The sequence below is a fragment of the Lepidothrix coronata genome, unplaced genomic scaffold (genome assembly GCF_001604755.1).
Source record: "Lepidothrix coronata isolate B3197 unplaced genomic scaffold, Lepidothrix_coronata-1.0 Scaffold119, whole genome shotgun sequence".
Lineage (NCBI taxonomy): Eukaryota > Metazoa > Chordata > Aves > Passeriformes > Pipridae > Lepidothrix > Lepidothrix coronata.
In genome coordinates, this window is record NW_016690299.1 from 804,783 (window position 1) to 816,748 (window position 11,966).

At 47.3% G+C, this 11,966-nt stretch overlaps 1 protein-coding gene across 1 annotated transcript in view; it reads left to right on the forward strand.

The window, feature by feature from the left end:
* The window catches only part of FAM179B (family with sequence similarity 179 member B), a 29,068-nt gene that overhangs the window by 15,192 nt on the left and 1,910 nt on the right, over positions 1–11,966 (forward strand). The window contains exons 8-20 of the mRNA XM_017825433.1: positions 262–345; positions 617–783; positions 1,562–1,736; positions 1,864–1,998; positions 2,731–2,866; positions 3,619–3,724; positions 4,057–4,292; positions 6,735–6,893; positions 8,015–8,141; positions 8,285–8,403; positions 9,070–9,259; positions 10,385–10,604; positions 11,104–11,190. Of these exons, the coding sequence (XP_017680922.1) occupies positions 262–345; positions 617–783; positions 1,562–1,736; positions 1,864–1,998; positions 2,731–2,866; positions 3,619–3,724; positions 4,057–4,292; positions 6,735–6,893; positions 8,015–8,141; positions 8,285–8,403; positions 9,070–9,259; positions 10,385–10,604; positions 11,104–11,190 (1,941 nt within the window). The remainder of the gene's footprint in view (positions 1–261; positions 346–616; positions 784–1,561; positions 1,737–1,863; positions 1,999–2,730; positions 2,867–3,618; positions 3,725–4,056; positions 4,293–6,734; positions 6,894–8,014; positions 8,142–8,284; positions 8,404–9,069; positions 9,260–10,384; positions 10,605–11,103; positions 11,191–11,966) is intronic.

Consider the following 11,966-nt stretch of genomic DNA (forward strand, 5'->3'; position numbering starts at 1 on the left):
CCTGCAAGGGGCTCTCAGCTCTCCCTGGAGCCTTCTCTTCTCCAGGTGACCCCCCCAGCTCTCCCAGCCTGGCTCCAGAGGGCTCATGTCAGTGTGAAGATCCTTCAGAGGAGTATTTAATAAATCCCGTTGGCTTCAGTAATTTGACAACACACTGGTTCAAGAGAGTGATCAATTGAGATATTGTATTCTTCCAAAATGTCACAGAACACATCCCAGAGCATACCCATGACTTACACTGGGTGATGTTTGTCCCTCCAGGCCTTGCAGAGCCCGTGTCTGGTTTTGCACCGATGGATGATCTGGCTTTCCTGTCTGGGGACACCGTGGTGGTTGTTGGTAAAGGTAATACAGACCCAAAGTTACCTCCTGTATCTCACTGAGCTTTTGAACTGAGGGAAAATGTGCCTTTATAGAGTGGGAGAAGAAAAATAAACTGCATACAAGGTTTTAGATGGTGAACAATTCCCAGTTTAATGGGAATATGAAGAAATGTACTTGAAAGGGTTGCAGTTCCTGGATAGACAATTCCATTCATGGCAGAGGAATTGAACTGGATGAGCTTTAAGGTCCCTTCCAAGCCAGACCATCTGTGATCCCCTGCTCTGCCTTGCAGGTGTTTTTGGGAGCCCCCCTGCCCGTGCTCACAGCCAGTCCCTGCCGTGTGTGGCCAATGGAGATGACCAGGGGGTCAGGGAGGAGACTGAGCCATCCCCAGGGATCCCTGGGAGAAGCTTCCAGCAGAACAGTGCTTCCCATTTCCATGCTGACAGTGACAGAGAGGTGAGAACTGCGGGGCTCTGATCCCATCTCATCCTGCTCTTAGAGCTGTGAGTCCAGCTGGACACAGTCACAGGCTCTGTGTCAGGAGAACAAGAGCTGGATTAAACAGCCCAGGCCATCCAGCTGCTGCTCCCTGGTTTTCCTTTTGGTTCCATCTGGATATTTTACAATGGCAAATTGCCCCGTCAGAAGCTTCCCACTTAACTCAGGAAGAGTCTCTGGACAAGGGCTGCAGGAGGGAATGGAGCTGGAAAACATGCTCTGTGACTCCCACAGCACATGGAGGTGTGGAATGAGGGATGGGCTGGGTTGGATCACGTCCTGTTTTCTCCAGGGGTGTATTAAACTCCATTCTTAAGATATTTTACAAACCATCTGAATATCTGCCCATAATCTGCTGTTTGTTTAATAATATTTACAGCTGTGAATGGAGTGAGATTTAACTGAGTGAAGTGTGACATGAAACTCAGAAGTCGTTCTGCAAGCCTTTAAAATAACATTTTACCATGACTAAAACTTGAAGTTAATGATAAGAAGTGTCTGAATTTTCCCATTTCCACTGAAGATGTGAATCCTTGGGGGGGATCAAATTGAAAGGAGTAAAGGGAGGGATGTATTAAAAGTTGCTGAGACTCCTAAGGAGCAAAAAGTGTCAAACACAAGAGAGGGAATGGGGTCAGATCCCACTGGTGAAAATGCAGATTTTCCATGCTGACCTTGCCAACATCAGGAGCTGGGGGGTGAGTTACTGGGTAACTTGTGCATGAATTTTTTGCAGATAAAAGTGACCATGTCAAAATCTGCCCAGGATAAGCTGAGGAGGAAGAGAAAAGAAGAAAAAGAACTCAATCACAAAGAGCATCAGGAAGGCAAAGACCTGGAAGGGAAGGAAGAGATCCCTTGGGAAGGGCTTAGACTGAGTATGAGTGAACCAGAGAGACTGACAGCAGAAAGTGAGGATGAGGGTTTGTCTCAAATGAATACCCACTGTTAAATGCTGCTGGAAGGGGCATTAGGAGTGGAAATACTGGTTTTTAACCGTGTTCTGATTTGTTGTTGTTGTGATCTGGACGTTTCTAGGGTTTAATCTCTGTGGGGATATTTTAACGTCGCCAAGAAACGGATCTTTGTCCTTAGAAAATGTGGCCTTGAATCCTTCTCTGAGAAGAACATCCAGTTTGAAGAGGTCAAAGTGTTCACCCTTGCTGGATTCTGGTAAGCTGGGACAGTAAAATTTGGGTATGTGGAGTGGGAGAGCACCAAAATACAATTTATTTGTGCAAGGGACAGTCCTGAGGTGCTCTGGAGCACCAATACTGTGGTGGTGGAGGGGATTTAATTCATCTCGTTGGGGATTCAATTAATCATTTTTCACCTATAATCTGTTAGGAAGGTGTTTTAAACATCAGAGGGCTTTTATTTGTTCAGCAACTTGAATAATGTAATATATTAATGACAAATGGAGTCCCTTCTGTCCCCAGAAAAATCATTTCTTGGTCTGTTTGGGCACTGAGTTGCCTTTAAAATGCGCAGTAGAAAGACTTTGAGAATAGAAGCTCCTGCTGATGGTGGTCCAGAATTTCTCAAGAGGCTCTTAAAGGTTGTGTTTTAGCACACTGTGCCTCATTTTTTACATTAAATGACCCACTGCATTTGTGTTTGTGACTCTTAATTAATCTATATGAATGAAACCAAATCACTGAGGATATCCCACCCCTGGAAGTGTCCGAGGCCAGGCTGGAGCAACCTGGGCTGCTGGAAGGTGTGCCAGGGGTGGCACTGGATGGGCTTTAAGCCCTTTCCCACCCAAACCATTCCACGATTCCGCATCTCTTGGGAAACCCGCTCCCTGTAGCAGCCCCCTCTACCTCAAGCTTCCCATCCTGCTGCTCTTGCCCCCCTGGAGCCCGGGGGTGCTGTCACTGCCTGTGGATGTTGTGCCCGCAGATGAGGCGGCGCGGGGCCGGCCCAAGGAGCAGGTGACGCACAGCCCCGAGGTGCTGGACCCCTCGGAGCTGCAGCCCTTCCCCAGGCCCGACACGGCCCTGGCAGAGGCCCTGGCACTGCTGGCTGACGACGACTGGTGGGTGCACACCGAGCTGGGGGGGCTCTGTGAGCTGCTGGCGGGGGGAACTCGCTCCCAAACCCGGCCAGAGGGGGGAATGTCACACAGCGAGGGGGGCTGGCAGGGGCACGGGGGAAAAGGGGGGTTTGCAGCCCAGCCTGAGGTTAAACTGAGCTTGCAGAGACCTGCAGAGGTGTCTGAGCTTAAGGACTGTTCTGGAGAGGCCCCACCAACACCTTCCTGGTGCTGTCTGTGGAGCAGAAGCACCTTCCTGGTGCTTTCTCACTCTGGAATGTGGTTCCAGTGCTGCTGCCTTCAGTCTGGGGGAGGAAAGAGATCCTTTCATTGCCACTAGTGCAAGCTGGGAGCAGAACTGTGGGACACAGCTGAGAGCCTGCTGGGCTGAAATAGTCCCACATTAAAGGAAAGACTCACTTGGAAAAGGATTTTCCTGCATTATTTCTTCCCTGGAGGGTGGAGAGGCCCTGGCAGAGGTTGCCCAGAGAAGCTGTGGCTGCCCCTGGATCCCTGGAAGTGTCCAAGGCCAGGCTGGACAGGGCTTGGAGCAACCTGGAATAGTGGAAGGTGTCCCTGTCCATGGCAAGGGTTTAAAATATGATCTTTGAGGTCCCTTCCAATCCAAACCATTCCATAACTCCATGACTGTCATTGCTTCATTTTACAATCCCAATTTGTTTGCTATTTGATTTCTTAGAACTTTAATATTGTCATGAAAATTTGGACTTGAAATATTATTTTTTTGCACCCAGGGAGAAGAAAATTGAGGGTCTGAACTTTGTCAGGTGCTTGTCTGCCTACCATGCCCCTGTTCTGACTGCAAAGCTCCACGAAACAAGTTTGGCTGTGGCTCAAGAGGTTAAATTTTCCTATCAGAACATTCCACTGGCTATATGTGTGTATACATGTATTCTATAGCTCTCTGAAGTGAATTGTTATGTTCAACTGGGGTGAGTTTTCCTCAAAAAAAGTCTCTCAAAAGAGACTGAAAACACGTAGATTGTAACTTTATAACATTTTTATGGGTATCTATTTTAATTCTCACCCCTTGTGAATCAAGTTAAAAATGTATTTCTCTGTTGCTTTTAACGTTTCTTAAAAAATGACAAAGGGAAACATGAAGCTTTGTTTATTTTGAAGTCTATTTTATCACCATTATTCACTGTTTTTTGGGTCTTTCCTGTGTGCAGGTCAAGAATTTACGCTCAGGTGTTTCTCGAGCTGCTGTGGTGTGTTTAGGGGATTTGTTCACCCACCTGAAAAAGAGCATGGACCAAGAACTAGATAATGCAGTAAAAGTCCTTTTGCACAAAGCTGGGGAATCCAACACTTTTATAAGGGAAGAGGTAGACAAGGCACTGAAGGCCATGGTTAATAATGTGACTCCAGCACGTGCACTTTGTTCTCTTATAAATGGAGGGCAAAGGTAATTTCTATGCAGATTTTGTGAAGAAATAACTTGTGAATAGAGTCAATTTATTATGGGCTTTCTGAAAGAAAATCACAAATACAAGGGACAGAAATTGGAAAAGCCAGCTTTGCTAAATCTCTACCCAGGGCAATGTTGGTTGGGATAAAAGCCCCCCTGTTCCTTTCTGTGCTTTATGTAAGAAGTTGATTTTGGAGCTTGGTGTATTTTCTGACCGTTTTGCACCACTTCAGTAACTTTATTTGCTGTCACTGCAGTGTTTTTTAGGAAGCTGCTGTATTGCTTTGCCTAGTAAAGCTCACCTAACACTCTTCTTTCTCATTTGCTCTGCAATCAAATGCTGTTTTGCCCAGGTTTCAGCACTCCTCTTTATTCAGAAAGCTGATTTATAACTTACAAATCTCTAGCTGCAAGCACCTTGCTTGGTTTCCTGTTCCTCTCTGGACTGAGCTGGTTCATACCTTTGTGTCTGCATTTCAATCTCCTTTCCAGTGTTATTTTCTGGAGTCCCTCAGACATGAGCCTCCCTTTCTGGCTGCCTGCTCTGGTTCTGGCCTGAGCTCCCCTCAGGCTGCAGCAGGAGTTAATTCCCTTCTTCCCTGGCCCTCTTGAGTCTGTTTTCCCTTTCCTTCCTCATTCACTGTCCACCAATACTTAAATCAAGCTCTGGTGCTTCCTCTCTTCTCTGTCACCACTCGGTGACATTTCACAGGCTGCTCCATTCTGAATCAGCCCTTGGGCTTCCTGCACAGCTCCAAATCCTCACACTTAGTCCTGGTTCAAAATGTTTCCTTTCCTCTTCTGTTTCCTGGAAAGCTGGTGGTTGTGGAATGTATGGATTCAGTCTCCTGACAGCCCTACTGCAGTTCCCTGGGCTTTAAACTGAAAGGCAAAACTCAGCCTTGGGATGGGTGTCCCATCCCTGGAAGTGTCCAAGGCCAGGCTGGATGGGGCTTGGAGCAACCTGGGCCAGTGGAAGGTGTCCCTGCCCATGGGAAAAACACTGGATGGGCTTTAAGGTCCTTTCCAACCCAAACCAGTGTGGCATTCCATGAATACAGAAGAATATATTCTATATTCTGTGAATATAGAAGCAGCAGACAGTGACACCACCCCAGCTTTAATTCAGAAGCCAGTGTTTGAGCAGGGATTAATCTGTTCACAGCTAAGAAGCCTTTTCTAGCTCATGGAATACAATATGTTTTTAATGGATAACACATCAGGGATTGGCCTAAAGGGAGGCTTTGCTAGTCCTGACTTCAGGAAACTCTGGCCATGCCAGCAGCAAAGGCCCTGCAGTGCATGAGAGCTTCAGCTCTGGGGGCTGTGGCTTGGAATATGGGAATAATTCCAGTGGGAGGTGTCCCTGCCCATGGCAGGGGGTGGAACAAGATGGGCTTTAAGGTCCCTCCCAACCCAAACCAGTCTGGGATTCTGTAATTTTTATAATAATTTTTAATTATTCCATGAATAATTAAACCCATTGTTGTTTGCTTTTGGGAGGTGCTGCTCTAAAGGCACTGCACCACTGCTGGGAACTCACCTCCGAGCAGGTGCTTGATCCAGGAGCATGATTCCAGGGCTAGAGCTGAAAGGGATTTTACTTCAGGAATTTACAACCCTATTTCTTACCTGTATGAGCTGTGTTTAAGGTGTTCTGTGCACACAAAAAGCTTTCCAGCTGGTTTCCATGGGCAGGGCCATTCCTAGGGAGCAGGGGCTTGTTTGTTATGTGGAGTGAGGTCTCAGCCTCACAGCTCTTGTTCTCCCCTCAGAACGTGCAGCAGGAGTTAGAAACTACCCTCAAAGGAGGATTTTCAATCCAAATATGAAACTGGAGAGGTTTAAATTTGCAGACTTGTGTTCTTGAACACAAGTGGGATCAGCAGGGACAGCAGGATTTACATAAAAGGCTCATTTGCTGCATGAATTTGAAAGCTGATTCTGGCATTTTTTCTGGTTTTCATCAGCACAGCTGTTTATTTTTGGCAAAACAGGGGCATTAGACTTGTGCAGGATCTTTAGAAGTCAGTAGAACTAGAACTAGAATAGCCAATGCTTTATTCAGTTTTACAGTGATATGAAGTCCACAGGATGTGTCTCTGAGCACAGGGACTTGTTTTCCTTAGAGCTGATGGAAAGAACACAGTCATGTGCTTTCTAAAATACTGTACAGTTGTTTAAGGAAAACTAGCAATTAAATTCTAAAATTCCCCTGCCCACGTCCCTGCCCCAGGTGTCCCTGGCCGGGGGTGGCACGAGAGGGGCTCCGAGGTGCCTCCCAGCCCACGCCAGGGGGTGATTCCCGGTGTGATTCTGGGTGTGATTCCCGGTGTGATCCCGGTGTGATTCCCGGTGTGATTCCCGGTGCGGTGGGCAGGGAGTGCTGTGTGCAGCCCCCGCCCCGAGCTGTCCCTCAGCTGTCCCTGTTGTCCCCAGCCACCTGCACTCTGCCGTGAGGAGATGCACAGCCCAGCACCTGTCGGAGCTGGTGGAGCGCCTGGGCCCCGAGCGCATCCTGGGGGGCCCCAGACCCGCGGCCGAGCGGCTGCTCCCGGCCAGCGCCAGGTTTGCCCAGGACAGCTCCCAGCAAACACGGTGAGTCACCCCAGGGATGAGCACCTGCCGGGGGGCTGGAAGCTGGGAATGGCTCCCTGTGTGTTCCCAGCGTGACAGAGGAGAGGCACGGGATCCTTAAGGGTGGAAAGGATCCTAAAGAGCATGAAGGGCTGGATGGGGCTTCGAGCAACGTGGCCTAGTGGAAGGTGTCCCTTCCTTGGTGGAACTGGGTGGGCTTTAAGGTCCCTTCCAACCCAAAGCTTTGAGTCCAGCTGTTATCCCAGCACTGCCAGGACTGTTAGGATAGTGGATGTGGCAGGAATTTCCTGTATATCTGATGCTGCTGGACACACCCTGGCTGCAGGAAGAAGAGAGGCTCACAGGACATGCTCTGCTGGGCACAGAGGAGATACAGGCCACAGAGGGAGTCATGGCACTGAGATCCACACTTGGATCTGATCCAGACTGTGATGGACAAGGCTGGACCATCCCATTTAAAGGCAGCTGCAGGGGAAGGCTCTTCTCATTAATTTGCTCAGTTGTTGGTTAAACAGTGATCCTTGAGCACAGTGTCTTTGTGGGAGCATGAAAAGGGTCTGGTTACTCATATCAACAGCAATACTGGAATCATGGAATTGTTAAGGTTGGGAAAGCCCTCCCAGCCCATGGATCCCCCCCGTGCCCGATGCCCACCTTGTCCCCCAGCCCAGAGCACTGAGTGCCACGGCCAGGCCTTCCTGGGACACCTCCAGGGCTGGGCACTCCAAACCTCCCTGGGCAGCCCCTGCCAAGGCCTCACCACCCTTTCCAGGAGGAAATTCCTCCTCCTGTCCCACCTGAGCCTCCCCTGGCACAGCTGGAGGCCGTTCCCTCTCCTCCTGTCCCTTGTTCCCTGGGAGCAGAGCCCGACCCCCCCCGGCTCCCCCCTCCTGTCAGGGGGTTGCAGAGCCAGAAGGTCCCCCCTGAGCCTCCTTTTCTCCAGGCTGAGGCCCCCCAGCTCCCTCAGCCCCTCCTGCTGCTCCAGCCCCTTCCCAGCTCCATTCCCCTCCCCGGACCCAATCTTCCTGCCCTTTTATATTTAGGAATTACACGGCATAATGCCCAAGTTCCGGAGCCAATCCCTGTTTGTGGACACGGATGTCCTGCTCTGCTCCCTGCAGGTACTATGGTCGGAGGATGCTCTTCAGCATGATGGCCCACCCTGAGTTTGAGAAAGCCCTGGAGAGGTACATCCCAGCCAAGGACTTGCCTTACATTAAGGACTCTGTTGGCAGCCTACGTGAGAAGGTGTGTGGGAAAGCTCTTGTTTAGCAGCTGGGACAGGTAAAGATGTTCTGGGGACTTTAGTTGTAGACAGTCTCCAACACTGCAGCCATGAGAATTCCCTGTGATTCTATGACTCCCTGAATTAATGTTGTACCTCTGTGCAGGGTCTGGGGGAGATGCCACTGGACACACCTTCAGCCAAAGGAAGACGTTCCCAGACTGGCAGTGTTGGACATTTGAGGTCATCCCCCACTTCCAGAGATGCTCTCAGTGTCCCGGACAGGTAACGACCTCCAGTGGTTTATCCTGGCAGGAACTGACCAGGAAGAGAGTATGGAAACATCCACACAGGGCTGGGAAAATTAAACATTCCTGTGGGAAAAGGAAAACCCTGACCTGTCCCAGTTAAAGTCTTAAATACAGTGACTGGTAATTTTGAAGTTAATTTGTCTCTTGACCACCTGTGAAATACACACAGCACACAAACCTCTTGGAATTCACAGTGTGGAATCAAGAATCAGGGAATGGTTTGGGTCAGAAGGGAGCTTAAAGCCCATGCAGTCCCACCCCCTGCCATGGGCAGGGACACCTTCCATGTTCCTCCAAGCCCCGTCCAACCTGGCCTTGGACACTGGGATCAGTTTTCAAAGTACTTTGACAATAAAGAGTTAAGCTACAGCAAGTTTTGGGGGGGTTTGACCCGTTGATGGGAGGGAAGTTCCCAGCTCTTACTGGTCACAAAACTAGCTGCATTTGGAGCAGAATGGATGTGGGACTTCAGGAACAACAGTTACTATTGGGTGGTTTATTTTCAAGTCACTGTGTTTAAAGTGACAGATTTTCTGTTCCCTTCTGATATTTGCACTTAGATGGGAAGAGAATGTCTGGGATGAGACTCCTGTTCCAGCCTGCTCCTGTGCTCACTGAGTAACGTGTTCCTTCCCCACAGGGACACCACAGAGGCCCGTGAGGTCCCAAGGAAAGCAGCTCCTCGTAGTGCCCTGGAAAGTGAAGAGTATGTTAAAGATATTGTGGGTTTGTTGAATGCCAAAGACTTCAGAGAGAGGATAACTGGCATCAGGCAGCTGCTGCTGGATACAGAGAACAGTCCAGGCCTGGTGGTTGCAAACCTTGTGAAGGTAACTGTAGGAAAAGGTTGGATTTCAAAGGTCTTTAAAGTTGGGTCATGAAGATTTCTGATTAAAATCTTGGCTCCCTCTTTGAACAGGAATGATTAACAGAGAGCTTTGAGGAGCAGGGGAGCTCTGGGGGAGCTACAAAGGGATAAGGGAAGTAAATAGGAGGAAAAAGTTGGAAGTTTTCACTCAGAGAAAGCACTTTTGAACTACTGCCCAGAGAAGCTGTGGCTGCCCCTGGATCCCTGGAAGTGTCCAAGGCCAGGCTGGACGGGGCTTGGAGCAACCTGGCCCAGTGGAACGTGTCCCTGCCCATGGGAAAAACACTGGATGGGTTTTGAGGTCCCTCCCAACCCAAACCATCCTGTGATTCCATGATTTCTGCAATCCTCTCTGCTGTTTTCATGCCACTTCTGGGTAAATATCAAAATATTGGAATAGGTTGTAAAAAGAGCAGCAAGGATTGATCAAGATCTGAAAAACTGTCTCTGAAGTGGAGTTGTGGGTTGGTTTGTGTGGGAGAAGCTCAGGGTGAGGATCCTGTCTGATAGGAAAGGAGACCTTTCTTTGGGAGAAAGAAGAGGTCCAGCAGCTGTAAATTAAAGACAGATACAGGGAAAGGAAACACAAGCTTATCCTCCAGCAGTGCTGTGTCTTTGTGTGGAATGATGGAATTCTGCTGTGGAACTTCCCAGTATCTGAACTGTGAATGGTTTGAAACCTTTCAAGCACTGTCTGTGCTAAACAGAGCCACATCTTCCCAAAAATCCTGGCTTGCAGGAAATTTTAGTCCTAGGGAGTTACAGGTGGCTGGTTTACCCGCAGTCCATTGCACAGGAGGGATTCAGATCAGATGAGGTGAGAGATGGTTGAGTAATTAAGGTATTAATATATCGAATGCTGCTTTATTTGCTCAAAAAATGATCTTGGGTATTTGCATGTCACAGAATCCCAGAATGGTTTGGGTTGGAAGGCACCTTACAGACCATCCAGTTCCAGCCCCTGGAGATGTCAGAGCCATGTTTTGCCAAGATGGACAATTGAAGTGTAACAATAACTCGGGAAATGTACTGTCCATCCCAGACATTAGTTCCTAATTCCAAGAGTGCTGTCTGGATGCTTTTCCAGATCTTTGATGCTTTCAAGTCTCGCCTACACGACTCCAACAGCAAAGTGAACCAGGTGGCTTTGGAGACGATGCACAAGATGATTCCACTGCTCAAAGACAATTTGTCACCTGTGATCAACATGTTAATTCCTGCCATAGTAGACAACAACCTCAACTCCAAAAATCCAGGGATTTACGCAGCTGCCACAAATGTTATCCAGGCTCTGTGTCAGCACTTAGGTGAGTAATTTACTCTCTCTTAATTTCAAAGAGGTTTAAGTGTTTTAATTAACTTGTAATTTGAAGGTGTTACTCTTTCCAAGGGTTTCACAGGATTGTTACTCTGTGTAACAAATCATTGGGTTTAAGCCACACAAGTCATCCTGTATTTCGTCAGTAGGTGGTTTGGTTATTTTTCCAGAGCTGCTGTTTTTTGTGGTGAAGGTGCACAGGTTGCCCGGAGAAGCTGCCCCTGGATCCCTGGAAATGTCCAAGGCCAGGTTGGAGCAACCTGGGCTGGTGGAAGGTGTCCCTGCCCATGGCAGGGGGTGGGACTGGATGGGCTTTAAGGCCCCTTCCAATGATTCTATTAATAATATGTTTTTTATGCTTTTACGCCTTTAAATCTATCACTGTGATTTTTGAAGTTGGTATCAGTAAGATTCTTGTTTACATTTTCCCACACTGTGTTGAGTTTTCCATTTAGGGACTGTAACCCTGTTTTGCTCTTTGCCTTCAGACACCTCTCTGCTCCTCCAGCCCTTGTGCACAAAGGCCCAGTTCCTGAACGGCAAAGCCAAGCAAGACCTGACAGAAAAGCTGGCTGGTAAAGGGGTGTTTGCTTTGCATGTTTGTCTGCTACCATCTTAATTAGGGGAATTAATTGCGGGAGGGTGGTGGTTTATATCTTCCCCTCTGTCACAGTAGATTGTGGGCATAAGATGCAGCAGTTGTCAAGACTTCACCCCTTTAATGTAAATTGAAGCTGTTGCTGACAAAACAAAGGATGGTAATAATAAAAATAATAATTATTTCTTTTATTTATTCATTTATTATAATTGAAACATGTGCTTTGTTATATATTTATTGTATATATTTTTATTACACACAATATATAATATAAATATATATCATATATGATAGACATATATTATATAATATATTTTATATATTCCTCAAAAATATATATAACATATTCATTATATCATTTAAATATGGATATTATATTTTCATTATGCGTGTAAAAATAACACAATAACAATTATTCATTATTAATTTAAATTATAATAGTTCGACTAATAAATTATTGTTATTGTTGTTGTTATTGCTTCAGATGGAATATTTATAAATACCTGGAATGTATAAATATGTATCAATACCTTAAGGGTTTAATTTACATTTAAATACCTTATGTATTTAAGTATCTTAAGGATTAAGATGTATAAATTGAATAAGCGTATTATAATTGTAATAGGGAATTGCATTCCCTCTGCCAGTGATAATTCTTTCATGCTCTTTCCAGGAATCCCAGAATGGTTTGGGTTGGAAGGGACCTCAAAGCCCATCCAGTGCCACCCCTGCCATGGGCAGGGACACCTTCCA